The 20,080-nt window shown below is 44.8% G+C and overlaps 1 protein-coding gene across 6 annotated transcripts in view; it reads left to right on the top strand.

The window, feature by feature from the left end:
* The window catches only part of LOC134039908 (protocadherin alpha-C2-like), a 39,663-nt gene that overhangs the window by 5,665 nt on the left and 13,918 nt on the right, over positions 1-20,080 (top strand). Inside the window, exon 1 of one of the 6 annotated variants that reach the window (XM_062486066.1) lies at positions 204-2,642. The exons of 2 other annotated variants lie outside the window; for them this stretch is intronic. In XM_062486066.1, the coding sequence (XP_062342050.1) occupies positions 222-2,642 (2,421 nt within the window). In that variant the 5' untranslated portion in view covers positions 204-221. Of the gene's footprint in view, positions 1-203; positions 2,643-3,536; positions 6,029-6,723; positions 9,164-10,083; positions 12,586-20,080 lie in introns of those variants that run through there. 3 more of the 6 variants (XM_062486069.1, XM_062486071.1, XM_062486067.1) reach the window with 3 other exon arrangements.

Here is a 20,080-nt window from a genome sequence, read left to right as displayed (position 1 = left end):
GCTGCATTGTGATCAACACTCTGTTGAATATATTAGAGAAAATATGAACACGTGGTGTCGCTGCAGACCGTGGATATTTTCATCTGATTTCTCTTTATTGTAACTCCTCCTTCTTAAGCGTCTAATATTGTTTAACGGTATTGTCAGAAGGGCTCTGGTGAAGCACGGAACGCAGAGGACAAAGGCCTCAGTAGGAACACGTATTTAGATATTATCTTTGGATGAATGTGCTAATTTTTGGGAAGCAACTGATCTCCGCAAACTCACGGATATTAAGCGATCCTTGGATAACGATGGATGTTTCCGTGTGGATTCTGTTCCCTCTGCTTTGTTTATGGGAGGCATCATCCGGTCAAATTTCTTACTCCGTCTCAGAGGAGGTGAACAAGGGAACCGCTGTTGGAAATATCGCTAAAGATCTCAACCTCAACGTTCAGGAACTGGAGTCTCGTATGTTTCAGGTTGTATCTGAATCGAGCAAGAAGTATTTTGATGTGAATCTGAAGTCCGGTGTTTTGTTCGTGAATGAGAGAATCGACCGAGAGGAGATTTGTGGGACCAGTGAGAAATGCTCTCTGAGTCTAGAGGCTGTGGCGCACAATCCTATGAGCATCTTTCGCGGTGAAATAACTATTTTGGATATAAATGACAATGGTCCAATTTTTACTGTAAAAACCGTCACGTTGAATGTTTCTGAAAACGCGGCGGCGGGTGAGCGTTTTCTTCTACCTTTAGCTAAGGACGTGGATGTGGGCAGTAACTCAGTCAAGACCTACAAGCTGAGTCCAAATGAACACTTCTCTCTGGATGTGCAGAGCGGAGGAGAGCAGAGTGTCTCTGCTGAGTTGGTGCTACAGAAACCTTTAGACCGAGAGAAACAGGCTGTGATTCAGCTCATACTGACTGCTGTAGACGGAGGAAAACCTCCCAGATCAGGAACAGTACAGATTATGGTGAATGTATTAGATATCAATGATAATAACCCTGTTTTTAGTAAGCCTCTTTACAAAGTGAAAGTTGCAGAGAATAGTAAGATGGGTACCAAACTAATATCTCTAACTGCAACAGATGTAGATGAAGGTATGAATAGTAAAATTATCTATTCGTTTGTTGGACACGGTAATGCTAAGCAATATGACTTATTCTCTATCGACCCTAATTCTGGGGAAATATTATTGAAAGGTGATCTGGACTATGAAGACAATGTAGGTGTAGAACTGAGAGTTCAGGCTGCCGATCAAGGCCATCCTCCAAAAACCACACACTGCAAAGTTTTGGTGGAAATTATTGATATAAATGACAATGCTCCTCAGATATCAACGACTTCTCTCATGAGCACAGTTAGAGAGGATTCTGAATTAGGTGCTGCGGTTGCATTGATAAGACTCTCTGATAAAGATGGCGGTAAAAATGGAGTTGTGAACGGTCACATCAGCGGAACTGTGCCGTTTAAACTGCAGTCGGCTTATAAAAACCAATACTCTCTGGTAGTGGACGGACCTTTAGATAGAGAGCGTCACCCCCAGTACAACATCACCATCACAGCCGTAGATGAGGGAACCCCCCCTCTCTCTAGCACCAGTGTTGTTACTGTGCACATTTCTGATGTGAACGACAACCAACCCTGCTTCCCAGAGCCCATTGTCAACGTGTATTTAAAAGAAAATAGTCCAGTTGGAGACCTGGTGGTTAGCTTGAATGCGCATGATGCGGATGACAACGACAACGCACAGTTATCATACTCTATAAAAAGTAGTGACACATTCTCCTCGCTATTCAACATTAATGATTTAACTGGCGAAATATACAGTCTGCAGTCGTTTAACTACGAGGAAATTAAACGAACCCAATTCCAAGTTCAGGCCACAGACGGTGGTGTTCCTCCTCTGAGCAGCAACGTGACTGTGAACGTTTTTATCCTGGATGAGAATGACAACACTCCTGTTATTCTCCCGCCCTATTCTGACCAAGGCTCTGTCAACTCTGAGAACATTCCCTACTCTGCTGAAGCGGGATACTTTGTGGCCAAGATCAGGGCTGTAGACGCAGACTCTGGTTACAATGCGCTGCTCTCTTATCACATCTCTGAACCAAAGGGGCCGAATCTGTTCAGAATTGGAAGCAGCAATGGAGAGATCAGGACTAAGAGACGCATGAGTGACAATGACTTAAAAACTCACCCGCTGGTCATAGTGGTGTCTGACAATGGAGACCCTTCCCTGTCTGCCACTGTGTCTATTGATGTTGTGGTGGTTGAAAGTACAGGTGACATGCAGACAACTTTCAGACAGCTACCAGTAAAGGAAGAGAGTTTCTCATATCTAAACCTGTATCTGCTCATCTCCATAGCCTCAGTATCAGTGATATTTCTACTGAGCCTCATCAGTTTAATAGCGGTAAAGTGCCACAAGACAGACGGCAGTTTCAGCAGGTACAGCGCCCCAATGATAACCACCCACCCTGACGGGAGCTGGTCTTACTCCAAATCTACTCAGCAGTATGACGTGTGTTTTAGCTCAGACACAATGAAGAGTGACGTGGTAGTTTTCCCCACGTCGTTTCCACCTGGTGACGGGGAGCTGATCAGTATCAATGGAAGAGACACTTTCAGTAGGACTCAAACTCTGCCCACCTGTGAAAAGGTATGTACATGCTACCTGTTGTCCAAAACTGATTCCCTTTTTTCGGATTTGGCTATTATCATGTCTAGAGTAATCTGTTTGATTTCGTATAGCTGCAAAATGCGGCTTATCATTTATTGTCTTTTGATGTATTTCAGTTCCATGCCCTTACAAGCTTACTGCAGTGGTAAAAAGTGTATTTTGTGCATCATTACGTAACTGAATAGGCTACACAAGGTAGTTCCGCTCGAATTTGTCCCGTCAGTAGCAAAAAAAAAATCGCTTTATAAACTGCTCAGTGTTCAGATTAAGCACCACTGTCTCGGACAGCGACACGTGCCTCTATGCTCTGGCTTGATATATGAGGATTCTCTTTGCGTCATATTTTAATTTTATTTCTTAAAACCACATAGTCATTTTAATTCAACGTTTTTGGTACCATTTGTCATTCTAGTAGGGCAATAGGCCCATCGTGGCTGATGGTTCTCACATACTTCCAGAGCAGGTGTCGTAGCCTCCAATATTATTATTTATTACGTATTTTAGCTACATGCCATTACAATTTTACTGTAGTTGTAAAAGGTTACTTTTGTTTACCCTTGCGTCATTACGCATGTCCAATCTTGGTTTGCAAGAGCGTCCAACATGTACGGGCTACATTACATGTTTAGTATTTATTGTTTTCTTCTACACGGACTATATACAGTATTATCCCGAATTATATGTATCCGTTTCATAAAAGCGAATATTGATATGATGCCAGATGAACCAACGCTCTCAGTTTATTCCTCACCCATTTATGAATAAACACAGGATGTCGCTGTTGACCGTGAAAGTTATTATTGCTGACAGACTGCTGAGCTCCTCCTTCTTTTATGGTGTAATATGATTCGATTTGTCTTTGCGAGGAGAGAAACGAGGAGTGTTCCGATACCGAATGAGGAGTACAGAGATATATTTCAGTCGAATGGGACTATTCCTCTATCTGTTTTCAGTTGAAGTCCATTCTATTATTTTGATTTGCGCGTGCCTGTAAAGTGATGGCTCTCGAGCGAAGTCCGGTGTTGTTTTGGATATGGTGTCTGATGCTTTGTTCATGTGGATTTTCTGCTGGTCAGTTGTTGTATTCTGTTTCCGAGGAGGTGGATAAAGGAACGTTTGTTGGAAATATCGCCAAAGATCTACATGTAAATATACAGGAACTGGAATCAAGGGAAGTTCAAATTGTAACCAATTCCAAAAGGAAATATTTTGACTTTGACACAAAGACGGGTGCTATTTTTGTAAATGAAAGAATTGACAGAGAGACACTGTGCCAGAATTTAGTCAAATGTTCGGTCGATGTAGAGGTGGTGTTCAATAATCCTGTGCAAATCCATCGTTTAGAAATCAACATCGTAGACGTAAATGACAACGCGCCATCATTTGGAGAGCTTATTTATATGATAAACATTTCTGAATCTGCTTTTACTGGTGATCGATTCCCTTTACCATTCGCAAGTGATGCAGATGTTGGCAGCAACGCAGTAAAAGCCTATAAACTAAATTCCAATGAACACTTCTCTCTGGATGTCCAAAGCGGAGGAGAGCAGAGTGTGTCCGCTGAGTTGGTACTTCAGAAAGCTTTAGACCGAGAAAAACAAGCTGAAATCAGGCTTATTCTCACGGCTGTAGACGGAGGAAAACCACCCAGATCAGGGACGTTACAGATAGTAATTAATTTGATAGATGTGAATGACAACGCTCCAACTTTCAGTAAGCCACTTTATAAAGCTGTTGTGGCAGAAAATGCTGCTATTGGGATGTCAGTTCTCACATTGAACGCCACGGATGCAGACTCAGGGGCAAATAGCGAGATAGAATATTCATTTAGGGGTCAAGGCGGTTTGAATGACGTATTTGAGATTAACAAACACACCGGTGAAATAACGGTTAAAATGGATCTAGACCACGAGGAGAACTCAGCGTTTGAAATCCGCGTAGAAGCAAAAGATAAGGGTGTTCCACCTAGAAGTGCCCACTCTAAAGTATTAATTGAGATACTTGACGTGAACGACAACGCACCAGAGATAATACTGACATCTCTCCCAGGCGCTGTGAAGGAAGACGCTAAAAAAGGAACAGTTGTAGCTTCAATAAATGTGCGTGACAAAGATAGTGGTAAAAACGGCCAAGTCGCGGCAAAGATTATAGGATCTACTCCATTTAAATTACAGTCGTCTTACAAGAATTATTATTCTTTGGTTGTTGATGGGCCTCTTGACAGAGAAAGTATCTCGTTGTATAATATAACAATAAAAGCCACAGACGAAGGTTTGCCTCCTCTCTCCACCAGCAGTGTAATCACTGTTCACGTGTCTGACGTGAATGACAACACGCCTAGGTTTACAGAGCCGGTAGTTAACGTGTATTTGAAAGAGAACAGTCTAGTAGGTGAACGCGTTGGAAGTGTGACTGCGAATGATCCTGATGACAGTGCAAATTCTCAACTGACGTATGCTTTATTAGGCAACACAGGTGATGCTCGTCTGTCCACATTTTTTAATCTGAACTCTTTAACTGGTGAACTATACAGCCTGCAGTCGTTTAACTACGAAGAAACTAAACGATTCCAGTTCCAAGTTCAGGCCACAGACGGTGGTGTTCCTCCTCTAAGCAGCAACGTGACTGTGAACGTTTTTATCCTGGATGAGAATGACAACACTCCTGTTATTCTCCCGCCCTATTCTGACCAAGGCTCTGTCAACTCTGAGAACATTCCCTACTCTGCTGAAGCGGGCTACTTTGTGGCCAAGATCAGGGCTGTAGACGCAGACTCTGGTTACAATGCGCTGCTCTCTTATCACATCTCTGAACCAAAGGGGCCGAATCTGTTCAGAATTGGAAGCAGCAATGGAGAGATCAGGACTAAGAGACGCATGAGTGACAATGACTTAAAAACTCACCCACTGGTCATAGTGGTGTCTGACAATGGAGACCCTTCCCTGTCTGCCACTGTGTCTATTGATGTTGTGGTGGTTGAAAGCACAAGTGACATGCAGACAACTTTCAGACAGCTACCAGTAAAGGAGGAGAGTTTCTCAGATCTAAACCTGTATCTGCTCATCTCCATAGCCTCAGTATCAGTGATATTTCTGCTGAGCCTCATCAGTTTAATAGCGGTAAAATGCCACAAGACAGACGGCAGTTTCAGCAGGTACAGCGCCCCAATGATAACCACCCACCCTGACGGGAGCTGGTCTTACTCCAAATCTACTCAGCAGTATGACGTGTGTTTTAGCTCAGACACAATGAAGAGTGACGTAGTAGTCTTCCCCACGTCGTTTCCACCTGGTGACGGGGAGCTGATCAGTATCAATGGAGGAGACACTTTCAGTAGGACTCAAACGCTGCCCACTTGCGAGAAGGTAAGCATGATCAATCCCCAGCATAACTGTAACCTTGTATATATACTGCATACTAGTTAATCTTGCTTTTTTTAATCCCTATTTCTAAATGACTTGTTTTAATTCAATGACATGACGTCTTCAGTTTCGGTTTTGGGCATTCAAAATAGCCACGTTTTGAGTGTGAAGCAACACATGCCTCCTCACTCGGTGTGTCATGAGAATGTTGTACTCATTTAAGCTAGTTTTATATTCTCACGGTTTGCTCAGTAGACATCTGTTTTTGCTTCGGGTTGAATGGTCTGAATTCGTTTTAGATGGACGAGCGGCATTGAAACGCCAGGAGTTAATTTAGGAATGTTCTCATGTGACAATTTCGTTTTTATCCTGGTTCCACTCCTTTGATATCGTTCACCACTGTTTAAATGCGATTCAATGTTAGAAAAGCTTTATTCTCGTATGTTATTGGGTTTGAACAGTCTGTAGATTCACTCCAAACATGAGCCATGACAGTTCAGAACCACATTATGGACAGCGACTCGCAACGTTCTTAAGCTAATAAACAAGAACTAACACGTGGTGTCGCTGCAGACCGCGGTAATATTTTAATAATCTCTTAACGGGAACTCCTCCTTCTTCTCTAGAGTTTGCTGTTGAGGCTATTGTCAGACGGGCTGTATTGAAACGAAGATCGAGTAAGGCCTCTGTATCACGCATGTAGAATCTTTGGGAGATCATATGATAAAACCATTGTTTCCTAGTCTTGTATATTTTACATAAGGTTTACCAGATTTTCCTTGGATAACGATGGATGTTTCCGTGTGGATTCTGTTCCCTCTGCTTTGTTTGTGGGAGGTATCATCCGGTCAGATTTCTTACTCCGTCTCAGAGGAGGTGAACAAGGGAACCGCTGTTGGAAATATCGCTAAAGATCTCAATCTCAATGTTCAGGAACTGGAGTCTCGTATTTTCCAGGTTGTATCTGAATCGAACAAGAAGTATTTTGATGTGAATCTGAAGTCCGGTGTTTTGTTCGTGAATGAAAGAATCGACCGAGAGGATATTTGTGGGACCAGTGAGAAATGCTCCCTGAGTGTACAGGCTGTGGCGCACAATCCCATGAGCATCTTTCGTGTTGAAATTAACATCCTCGATATAAATGACAACGCACCTTTGTTCTCGGTTAGATCACTAACACTAAATATAACGGAAAATGCTATTTCCGGGGAACGTTTTTTTCTTCCGGTGGCTAAGGATGCGGATGTTGGCAGTAACTCAGTCAAGACCTACAAGCTGAGTCCAAATGAACACTTCTCTCTGGATGTGCAGAGCGGAGGAGAGCAGAGTGTGTCTATTGAGTTGGTGCTACAGAAACCTTTAGACCGAGAGAAACAGGCTGTGATTCAGCTCGTACTGACTGCTGTAGACGGAGGAAAACCTCCCAGAACCGGGACTCTTCAGATCGCAGTGAATGTATTGGATAACAATGATAATAAACCAGTTTTTAGCAAATCGTTGTACAAAGTAAAAGTTAAAGAGAATACTAAAATCGGATCAAACATAATATCTCTAACTGCAACAGATATAGATGAAGGCATTAATAGTAAAATTGTGTACTCGTTTGTTCGGCACGGCAATGCAAAAGATTATGAACTCTTCTCTATTGATCGTCATTCTGGGGAAATATCAGTAACAGGTAATCTGGACTATGAAGAAAATGTTGGGGTGGAATTATTTGTTCAGGCTGCAGATCAAGGCCAACCTCCAAAAACCACTCAGTGCAAACTTTTAGTAGAAGTCATCGACATGAATGACAATGCGCCACAGATATCAGTGACGTCACTCATGAGCACAGTTAGAGAGGATTCTGAATCCGGTGCAGCGGTAGCGTTAGTAATGCTGTCTGATAAAGATGGCGGTAAAAATGGAGTTGTGAACGGCCACATCAGTGGAACTGTTCCGTTTAAACTGCAGTCGTCTTATAAAAACCAGTACTCTCTGGTAGTGGACGGACCTTTAGATAGAGAGCGTCACCCTCAGTACAACATCACCATCACAGCCGTAGATGAGGGAACCCCCCCTCTCTCTAGCACAAGTGTTGTTACTGTGCACATTTCTGATGTGAACGACAACCCACCTCGCTTCCCAGAGCCCATTGTCAACGTGTATTTAAAAGAAAATAGTCCCGTTGGAAACCTGGTGGTTAGCGTGCATGCGCATGATGCGGATGAAAACGACAACGCGCATATATCATATTCTCTGAAAAGTAGTGCTATGGCTTCATCGTTAATCAACATTAATGATTTGACGGGCGAAATACAAAGTCTGCAGTCGTTTAATTACGAGGAAATGAAACGATTCCAGTTCCAAGTTCAGGCCACAGACGGTGGTGTTCCTCCTCTAAGCAGCAACGTGACTGTGAACGTTTGTATCCTGGATGAGAATGACAACACTCCTGTTATTCTCCCGCCCTATTCTGACCACGGCTCTGTCAACTCTGAGAACATTCCCTACTCTGCTGAAGCGGGCTACTTTGTGGCCAAGATCAGGGCTGTAGACGCAGACTCTGGTTACAATGCGCTGCTCTCTTATCACATCTCTGAACCAAAGGGGCCGAATCTGTTCAGAATTGGAAACAGCAATGGAGAGATCAGGACTAAGAGACGCATGAGTGACAATGACTTAAAAACTCACCCACTGGTCATAGTGGTGTCTGACAATGGAGACCCTTCCCTGTCTGCCACTGTGTCTATTGATGTTGTGGTGGTTGAAAGTACAGGTGACATGCAGACAACGTTCAGACAGCTACCAGTAAAGGAGGAGAGTTTCTCAGATCTAAACCTGTATCTGCTCATCTCCATAGCCTCAGTATCAGTGATATTTCTACTGAGCCTCATCAGTTTAATAGCGGTAAAGTGCCACAAGACAGACGGCAGTTTCAGCAGGTACAGCGCCCCAATGATAACCACCCACCCTGACGGGAGCTGGTCTTACTCCAAATCTACTCAGCAGTATGACGTGTGTTTTAGCTCAGACACAATGAAGAGTGACGTAGTGGTTTTCCCCACGTCGTTTCCACCTGGTGACGGGGAGCTGATCAGTATCAATGGAGGAGACACTTTCAGTAGGACTCAAACGCTGCCTACCTGCGAGAAGGTGAGACACTTTTCTAAAACTCTGTCATAAATCGCCACGATGGTGGGTGTTTCAAGTGGAAATGAATCATCATAATTTATTCTTATTTGTTGGGACATAGAATCTGGTTTAAATTGCTCCCTGACTCACTCTTTTACTGTTGAGTAGGCTATAGGTTGGTACTTGAAAACGAAACCATTGAATGTGGGCTGGTGACTGCTGTTGCTGTGTGCCTTGTAAGGTCACGGAAACGAAATCTTTTTCAGCACCTCGGACAGCGGCACACTTTTAAGGCAATTCGCTATACGAAGCTCATTCATGGCAGAGTTGCCCTTCTTTATCTTACAGTGGTGTTAGTTTGATTATTTTTTCCAACAAGTACCACACGTAGAGACACTTTACAAAACTAAACTTTAATTTATTTATTATTCATTTTGAGAAATTGCTGGAAATGTACGCTCTGGAAGCCTAGAATCGGTAGAACGGAACGCAACCCAATACTTCTAAAGCCTCATGAAGGTTAATGGTCAAAATGGTTCTAATAATGCCGTCACTTAGTCAGTTGGATCCTCCTTAAACTTTCTACTGTTTAAATTGAAAAACCCACAAACAATGTAGATATCTTGGAGACAATGAATAATGTAATATTTTATATATTTTGGGGCATGAAAACCAGTCCTATAGTAATATTCCTTTGAATTTACTTTGTGTTCACGTTTTTAAATGCTTTTTTTCTTCCGAATGCCAACTACAATTTGGGATTTTCATTGACATCCAGATAATATACTACATTAATTTAGCTACTGCGTTATGTTTTATTTCATGGCCAGACCAACCCACACGGTGTCACTGCAGACCATGCATTTTCTTTCTAACAATAGTACGTAAATGTAGTCCGTGATTTACAGGATATCATCTTGCAAGCTCAGATGCCTCTTGAAAGGACTAGATGCCGGAGAGTTCCAAGAGAACTGTTTGCAGATGCAGCTAGATTGTAATATCGGTTCCTCTTTGATCACATTTTATATTTTTTATTTTGCTTGATAGCAAAGAGCACGACGATGGCTAACATGACGTCTTTTGATTTCGCTTGGATTTATTTGAACCTGGTTTTGTTATGTTTCAACGGGCGTGCTGCCTGCGAACAAATAACGTACTCCATTTCCGAAGAGGTGAACACGGGAACGGTGGTTGGGAATTTGGCAAAGGATTTGAGTTTAAGTGTACAGGACATGGAGTCACGAATGTTTCAACTCGTTCATGCTTCGAAGAACAGGTTCTTCGACGTGGATTTGAAAACAGGGATGTTGTATGTGAGCAAGAGAATTGACCGGGAGGAGCTTTGCCCCAACACGCCCGTGTGCTCTTTACAACTACAGGCCATTGTCAACCATCCCTTAAGTCTTCATCGAGTGGACATAACGGTTCTTGATATTAACGACAACCCACCCGACTTCCCCGTTAAAGAACAGATATTTGACATATCTGAGTCCGTTGTTACCGGAGCTAGGTTCTCGTTGATGAACGCAGTGGATCCTGATGTTGGAATAAATGGTGTGAAAACCTACAAGCTGAGTCCAAATGAACACTTCTCTCTGGATGTGCAGAGCGGAGGAGAGCAAAGTGTGTCCGCTGAGTTGGTGCTACAGAAACCGTTAGACCGAGAGAAACAGGCTGTGATTCAGCTCGTACTGACTGCTGTAGACGGGGGTAAACCCACCCAAACAGGAACATCTGAGATTGTGATTAATGTCCTTGATAACAATGATAACAGCCCGGTTTTCAGCAATCCTCTGTATAAAGTCCGTGTGCAAGAAAATGCCGTTCAAGGAACTACCATTTTAAAACTTAACGCGACCGATGTAGATGAGGGTCCCAATGGCGAGGTTTTGTATTTATTTAGCAGACATGGACAAGAAAAAAATTCAGACACATTTGATATTCACCCAGAATCTGGAGACATCACAATAAAGGGTGTCTTAGATTTTGAGGAAACATCGTTTTATGAGATCAGGGTCGAGGCACGTGATAAAGGCCATACTCCTATGGGTTCACATTGTAAGGTGCTCGTGGAGGTTGTTGACGTTAACGATAACGTGCCAGAAATTAGTGTTACCTCACTGTTACCTACGGTGAAGGAAGACGTTCGAACCGGCACTGCTATCGCACTCGTGACCGTCTCAGATAAAGATGGAGGCAACAATGGCAAGGTTAGCTGTAGATTAATCGGCGAATCACCCTTCAAGCTTCAGACTTCTTATAAGAATCAATATTCTATTGTTGTCAATGGAGCTTTGGACAGAGAATATGCGTCCCAGTATAATGTTACTATCGTGGCAACGGATGAAGGGAGCCCGCCTCTATCTTCCACTGCCGTCACAAATATTCTTATTGCTGATGTAAATGATAACGCTCCGCAATTTACAGAGAAAGTTCTTAACGTTTATGTCAAAGAAAATTTCCCTCACGGAGCGCTGATGTATACAGCTTCCGCTAATGATCCCGATTCTTTAGAAAACGCTCAAGTCTCGTATTCAATTTTGGACAACATGAAGGGTGATAGTAGCGTTCATTTAATAAACGTCAACTCTATAACGGGCGAAATACACAGTCTGCAGTCGTTTAACTACGAGGAAATGAAACGATTCCAGTTCAAAGTTCAGGCCACAGACGGTGGTGTTCCTCCTCTGAGCAGCAACGTGACTGTGAACGTTTTTATCCAGGATGAAAATGACAACACTCCTGTTATTCTCCCGCCCTATTCTGACCAAGGCTCTGTCAACTCTGAGAACATTCCCTACTCTGCTGAAGCGGGCTACTTTGTGGCCAAGATCAGGGCTGTAGACTCAGACTCTGGTTACAATGCGCTGCTCTCCTATCACATCTCTGAACCAAAGGGGCCGAATCTGTTCAGAATTGGAAGCAGCAATGGAGAGATCAGGACTAAGAGACGCATGAGTGACAATGACTTAAAAACTCACCCGCTGGTCATAGTGGTGTCTGACAATGGAGACCCTTCCCTGTCTGCCACTGTGTCTATTGATGTTGTGGTGGTTGAAAGTACAGGTGACATGCAGACAACGTTCAGACAGCTACCAGTAAAGGAGGAGAGTTTCTCAGATCTAAACCTGTATCTGCTCATCTCCATAGCATCAGTATCAGTGATATTTCTACTGAGCCTCATCAGTTTAATCGCGGTAAAATGCCACAAGACAGACGGCAGTTTCAGCAGGTACAGCGCCCCAATGATAACCACCCACCCTGATGGGAGCTGGTCTTACTCCAAATCTACTCAGCAGTATGACGTGTGTTTTAGCTCAGACACAATGAAGAGTGACGTGGTAGTTTTCCCCACGGCGTTTCCACCTGGTGACGGGGAGTTGATCAGTATCAATGGAGGAGACACTTTCAGTAGGACTCAAACTCTGCCCACCTGCGAAAAGGTGAGAGTATTTCAGCTTCCATCACATTTAAAGAGGCTATTGAGTGTTTGTGTTCCATGCCAGTTCAATAAGTGTTAAATCAACCCTCTGAAATGAGCTCAGCTGTTAGCCGGGAGCTGATGCGCGTTACAGGGTCACTCCACGGGTGAACAGGAAGTGAGGCGGTGTGTGAGGGTCACTGGAGCTTGTGATGCTGCTGATGATCTTTATTCTGCCCGTCACACACCAGCAGCTCCGCCTGCATCTGCTCTGAGGACGGGGCCTTGGGCTCTGTGTCGTTGTATTTTGGTCCTACTAACACATATTATCTATACCAGGCTGGGGCTGCAAATACGATTTCAATTGAAGACTTGCCTGGTCAAATAAAGGTGAAAAAATAAATTTAAAATAAAGGGACTTTGATTTGTTTTGGGGTAATGTTTGCGACGTACAGGATGTATGTTAGAATGTGGTGATGCTGGGGTGGAGGGTTAGGGAGTCAGACCCCACAGACCTCTTTGATCTAGTGATGCAGGGAGCGTCTCCTAGCAACAGCGTGTGAGGCTGAGTGTTCTGGTGTGTCTGTGTCTCTGCAACATCGCACTGGAAATCTGCGTGCGTGGTGACATCATCAGGATAGATCGCTGTTTGTGCTAGAATGACTGCATGTGCCTGCTGTTCGTATCAGTGAGCAGAGATAGCCTCCTGCAGCTGACTGTTTAGTGTTGAAATGTCACAGGCCACAAGAACATTTCCGAATCTCATTTTTGACAGGACATGCATAACAGACCTTTAAACATACCGCATTGAGTGTTTAAAGGGGATTGCAAAACAGCAGTAATCTCTCAGCATTTCCTGACTCTGCCTTTCAGCTGTTTAAGCAGGCCGGTGTTGCATGCATAGCCGGTGGAGTAAGTGCGTCACGGTTTTGGGCCTTTCTGTGGCTGACTCTGAGGCCTCGGTGGTGATAGCATGACAGGGTAATGCCTTCCCTCCCTGGGTCAGCTGTGCTCCTTCTCTGGTGGAGGACAGGGATCAGTCCAGCTGTAAGTGGGTCAGGACTGTGGTTCTGCCGGGCCCATCTGGCCTGCGGAGATACATGGATTAGGGCCATGTGGGTGTGCAGGTCTTAGTGCTGGAGCAATCCCACCTGCTTTATGTGGGGATGGATTGGGATGCTGTAAGGCTGTACTGGAAGGAGACTGCAGCCTCACTCTCCGGAGATGGGCCTGGGCGAGAGACCCTCTCTTCCCTTCTCCCTCTCTTCTCTCTCTCGTCCCTTCTCTCTCTCTCTGTCTCTCTCTGTCTCTCTCTGTCTCTCTCTGTCTCTCTCTGTCTCTCTCTGTCTCTCTCTGTCTCTCTCTGTCTCTCTCTGTCTCTCTCTGTCTCTCTCTGTCTCTGTCTCTGTCTCTGTCTCTGTCTCTCTCTCTCTCTCTCTCTCTCTCTCTCTCTCTCTCTCTCTCTCTCTCTCTCACTCTCTCTCTCTCACACATTCTCTTCTATGTTCTTTTTGTCTGGGCTCTCTGAGGTTTTCAGATTTCACAGTGTACTGTATCTCTGCATTACAGCAGGCTGGCATTTAACATTGTATTAAACCGGCGTGCTCATGCTTAATAGGATTTCCAGATTTGCTCTGTAACTTGTGTGTCCTCTGTGTCACTTTGTAAAACCTAAAGAGAATCACACTTACTTTGCTGTCAGTTCAGAAACCTCCTCCCCAGACAGAAAACTGAATATCCTCTGATGTCTGATTGTGTTTATTTGGCTGATAAGTTAATTTGTTTTTACTGGTTGGACAGAATAGACCGGTTTGTGTTTGGGAAGTTGGGAACCCCCCCAATGAAGCGGATTCTCCTCCTGCCTGTGCTTCTCCTTCTGGGCTGTTTCTCCTGATTGCATCTTGCCTTTGCATCCCCTGCCCTAGAGCTACTGTTCTCCTTGAGCCGTTCTCTAGCTCCCGTAGTCTGGCCTGATGGTCCTTCTCTCCTGCACCGTCTGTCTCTATCTGTGATCGTCAGTGCTGTATCCCAACGGAAATCATTTAGCCACAGGCGACCACACACGCATTCTGTACGAACACGCACACATGCTGTACACACACAGGCAAGCATTCACGTATGCACTTACACAAAAACACACACACATGCCCACATGCAGCCATCTTTAGCTCTCTGTCTCCCTGTCTCTCTCTCTCACTCTTTCACATCACTCCCTCTCTCATCCAGTCTTACCTAATCAGACTCCTGTTCAGAACTTAGTTTCTCTAGTGCTCCGGCGGCAAGTGAATCGAAACTTTAACTATCTTCAGTTTGTCAGCTGCAGGGGCTTCTCAGGAGGAGGCCTGATCAGCTCCCTGCAGTGCAGCAAACCCAGAGGAGGGACGGATGGAGCGAGGGGAGAGGAGAGACAGGATGGAGCGAGGGGAGAGGAGAGACAGGATGTCCTTTCATGTCCTCCTCTCCTCTGTTCATACCTACAGCACGCCTGCTCTCTATGCCAGAGGGAATTCAGGAAGAGATGTTCCGTTCTTAATAATGGATTAATTTATTTGGGATTATCTTTAGTTTTTATGCAGGCATCTGTTGATGAGGAGGAAGGGAAACCTGCAGAGTCTCTCTCTCTCTCTCTCTCTCTCTCTCTCTCTCTCTCTCTCTCTCTCTCTCTCTCTCTCTCTCTCTCTCTCTCTCTCTCTCTCTCTCACACACACACACACTCACACTCACACTCACACTCACACTCACTTTCACACACACGCACTTTCGCACACACAGCTTCTAGGGAGGGCTGGATGTCTGCCAGTAAAATTCCACTCTGTATTTCTCTGCTGCAGAAGAGCTGGGGCTCTGACTGTGAAAGGGTGTGGTCCCTCCACCACGCTGCCCCAACACCCTCTCTCATTCCTTATCCTGTCCTCCATCTTTCTCCCCATCACTGTTTTTACTCCCCAGGCATCCATTTTCTCTCTTTCTTATTGTCTCTGTTCTCTCCGTCACACCACACCCACTTGTCACCGGTTGGCCGGCCGCATAATGGACGTCCCCCTCTGTGACGGCCATGTTTTTCATCTTCTCATTCATTATTCAGGAAGGCTAGCAGGGTTGCGGCTCTGATTAACCAGGTCAGGAATCCTGATGTCACAGTCTCACGGTCACAGGCAATTATTCCTACAGTATACCACACGTTCTAGTTGGGAATGTGTCAGGTTAAGGACTGGCTGTATGTTATATATTCTATTCTATGCATTGCATGTATAGTATCTGTGTTTCTCCCAATTTGCACTGTCTAGCTGCTGTGCAGTCAGCCAGTCTGGCTGTCTCTCAATGTTTCGTATTGCCTGTGAGCTTAAGTGACTCCTGCCAGTACAATTCTTATTAGTCATCCATCTGCCCAATGTTACATTACACCAACACACACAGGCTATCAGTCAGGATTCACCCACTCTACAGTCTACTACATACATGGCGGAGAGAGAAAGACAGAGAAATAGAGAGAGATGGAGAGAGATGTTGAAAGAAATGTGGAGAGCGAAAGAGAGAGGTGGAGAAATATAGAGAGAGAAATATAGAGAGAGAAATAGTGAGAGAGAGAAATAGAGAGAGAGAGGTTTAGAAAGAATAGAGCCACACCTGACTGCAGTGCTAGTAAACCACAAGCTACGTGTGATTGTCATCTTCTGATATTGTAGCTAACGAGGGTACAGCATATGGAAATAGTTGCGGAACCCAGTGTGGTACCACAAGATGTTTGTTTGGAGGGCAGGGTTGGCAGAGTACGGTGGAGCTTTGTGGGGTCTGTATAAAACAAGCCTGCTCTCTGCTGCCCTCTGCCTGCGTAACAGTGCCCACGGAGGCTGGCAGGCTGCACTGTAGCTGTTGTATTCAGTACAAGCTCATCTGAGATTTTACCTGGAATAGTTGAATGTTTTTTTTTAGGTGTGGCCTCAATGTGTCATATTATCATTTGAATCCAGTGCTTATCTATCCACAAAGTGGACAGATGTGCACTTGCAGACACACACACACACACACATCACACACACCTTACCTCTGAGTGTACTGTACCTTACATCTTCTCTTCTCTTATTAATCCTGACACCTATTTTTCTCAAAAACACATCTATTTTTATAGGCAGAAAATGAGATGCTTTCATGGGACCAAAATCCCAACAGATCGGGTCACTAGAGCCCCGCAGCTGCCTATCTAGTCTGGTGTAGAAACTGTGTTCCTCAAGGAACTGTTACTGTTCTCTCACTGATCCTGTCAGCCACTATGTCAGTGTGTGAGACAGCGGGCACAGAACACTGACCCAGTTGGACAACTGAGTCACAGACTGGAGCGAGGATACACTGCTTGGACCTGATGAACAATGAGGTCATCACTCGTCGCCTGCAGCCCTCTGATTCCACCCCTACCATGCTAGGGAGGGGTGGTGAGGTCATCAGCCCGCGCCCAGAGCTCTGGTAGTGGGAGGGTGTGTACATGGTGGAGTGGTTAGGGTCAGGGTTTGTAGATGGGGGCCCTGCGTCTCTGAGGAGGCGCACAGATGTGTAGAGGCCTGGCAAAGCAGCACTGCAACATACACACACAACACACACACACACATAAACAGTCACTGACTCTCTGACTCAATGTGGCACCACACACAAACACACACATACACAAACAATCCCTGACTCCCTGGCCTACAGTTACACTGGTACTCAACACAAACAGTTGCCATTGTCATTGACGTCAATGACATTCTGGAAAAATCTGGCGAGGTGAGGGAAGTGGGCTAGTAATCTGAAGGTTGCCAGTTCGATTCCCGGCCGTGCCAAATGACGTTGTGTCCTTGGGCAAGGCACTTCACCCTACTTGCCTCGGGGAGAATGTCCCTGTACTTACTGTAAGTCGCTCTGGATAAGAGCGTCTGCTAAATGACAAAATGTAAATGTAATGTGTTCTCTGCATGCTCTGTGCTCTCTTTCTTTAACTATGAACCAGTCGCTTCTGAACCTTAATCTTCTGCTGTGCTTTCTACATGCATTATTTGTACATCGCTGTGGATAAATCGTCTGCGAAATGAATGAAACGTCTGGTAAAATGTAATGAACACTAGAGGGCAGCCACTGTCAGCTGTAGCAGCATTGCTACGGCTATCTCTCTCCCCAGCATCAGGCTTCAGCTAGACTGACTCCCAGCTGCACCACACAGGAGGAGCTGGGGCATAGGTGGAATGCCTTCCTGATCAGAGTAGTCCATGATGGAGAGAGATGTGGCTGAGGAGAGAGAGAGAGAAAGGGAGAGTGGGGAGGGAAAGAAGGAGAGACAGGGAGGGAGAAAAATGACAGGGGTTGTGTTGTGGCTATGACAGGGGTTGTGTTGGGGCTATGACAGGGGTTGTGTTGTGGCTATGACAGGGGTTGTGTTGGGGCTATGACAGGGGTTGTGTTGGGGCTATGACAGGGGTTGTGTTGGGGCTATGACAGGGGTTGTGTTGTGGCTATGACAGGGGTTGTGTTGGGGCTATGACAGGGGTTGTGTTGTGGCTATGACAGGGGTTGTGTTGTGGCTATGACAGGGGTTGTGTTGTGGCTATGACAGGGGTTGTGTTGGGGCTATGACAGGGGTTGTGTTGGGGCTATGACAGGGGTTGTGTTGTTGCTGCTCTCTCAGATGACTGCATCTTAACTGGAATGCGGAGCGTTACATAAGCAAGGTCAGGGCCAGGACAGATGGTGTTGTATTTAATTTGGACTGTCACTGGATGATTTAAGAAAATATTTTTTGACTCAATGTAGCTGACAAATTTCTGATATAAACGATAAAAATAGACCAAATTCCATAAAGCACCAAATGTTTCTCTCTCTTTTTCGCTCACACACACACACGCATACACAGACACTCAAACACACATTTCTATTTTAGGCTTCCCTTTGTACAAGATACAGTGTATCGTATATTTTGGCGATCTCTGGAGAGATGTTCCCCTGCTGATTATAAGTAAACTTGGCACACATTTGAAGTTTCTCAAGACCAAAAACACAACAGAACAAGTTGACCTTTTTTTCTTCATCTTAGTTACACACTCTCTCACTTTCTCCTTCTCTCGCTCTCTTTCACTGTCTCCATTTTTCTGTCCCCCCCCTTCTTTTTTCTATCTTCTGCGTTCTCAGACGGTTTGCTTCAAGGTCCAAGATTCAAAAATACTTTTTGATGATAGAAAAGTCATCTTAGGTAAGGGACTTACAAAACACTGATTGAGAGCAGTGGTTCCACCTCAGTGGGAACGTGTTTGTTTACAGAGACGGCTTAATCAGGGCCCGCCAGGGGACCGCAGAACCTGGACAACAGATGGGACAGCATCATGATGTATTCATTAGAACCTCTAAGTGACTGGTGTTATATTTTTTACAGAACCAGCAAGGACACTCAATGTGCTTGCTCGAAGCTGGTTTACCCAGGTGGGATAAGGTGGTCTTCTCTGTCAAGTAGATTAGGATCAATGTGCTTCGTGATGCAGGTCAGATTAATGACTAGCACACCACAGAAAATTAACATTCTGTTATTTGTTCCAGCAGATATTTAAGATTCCATCTTGGGATAGTTTATGAACTCTACTGACAGGAAACACGAATTGCGACTGTGTAACCATCATTTCAATACATTTATTAGGATGGATGTGCAGTTCATTTTGCAATATTTATTCTTTTTTTAATGTGCATGCTAAATGTGGTGTAAGCACAGCAGTGGGTTCCTGCAGGGAATAGTGCAATGCGGATGTTCACTGCTCAGTGAATCACTGGTCTGCAGTCTCCTGCTTCCTGCTGGGATCATTCACCCCCATCTCAGGGTGCTCTGGTTCACTGTGAGGGAATCAGGCTGATGCATGGCCAACGTTTACATTGACTGGGCCGGAGACTGAGATGACAGGGCTGGATTCCTGCATCTCTCTCTCTCTCTCTCTCTCTCTCTCTCTCTCTCTCTCTCTCTCTCTCTCTCTCTCTCTCTCTCTCTCTCTCTCTCTCTCTCTCTCTCTCTCTCTCTCTCTCTCTCTCTCTCTCTGTGTCTCTCTCTCTCTCTGTGTCTCTCTCCCTCTCTCTCTCTCTCTGTCTCTCTCTGTGTGTGTGTGTGTGTGTGTGTAAATCCATTAACAGGCAAAATTTATTCTGATTGATCTCACTGCTGGCCACTCAAATTACAAAGGGGGGCTGACATCATTCTGCTGATGTAGCAGAAGCCACATCACATGACCTTTGTAATCTGATCTCTCTCCTGGTGTCTAATGACCTTGGGTACCACAAGACCAGAAATGTGGCTCCTGTCCATCTAAAGTCAGTGGGTTGTTGTTTATCTGGACCAACACTGTCAAATTCCTTCTCTTCGCTCTAAATCAGAGAGAGGATCCGGCAACAGGTATGTTACCAGTGGTACATATCACTTTTAATTGTCATCAGTGTTAACTAATTCTGAATACACTATGACAGCCATTTCAGCGTGACAGACACAGTTGCTCCAATTTTGTTGACGGATGCAC

Source organism: Osmerus eperlanus, chromosome 19 (genome assembly GCF_963692335.1).
Source record: "Osmerus eperlanus chromosome 19, fOsmEpe2.1, whole genome shotgun sequence".
NCBI classification, from domain to species: Eukaryota; Metazoa; Chordata; class Actinopteri; order Osmeriformes; family Osmeridae; genus Osmerus; species Osmerus eperlanus.
This window is presented reverse-complemented; position numbering and strand designations above follow the sequence as displayed.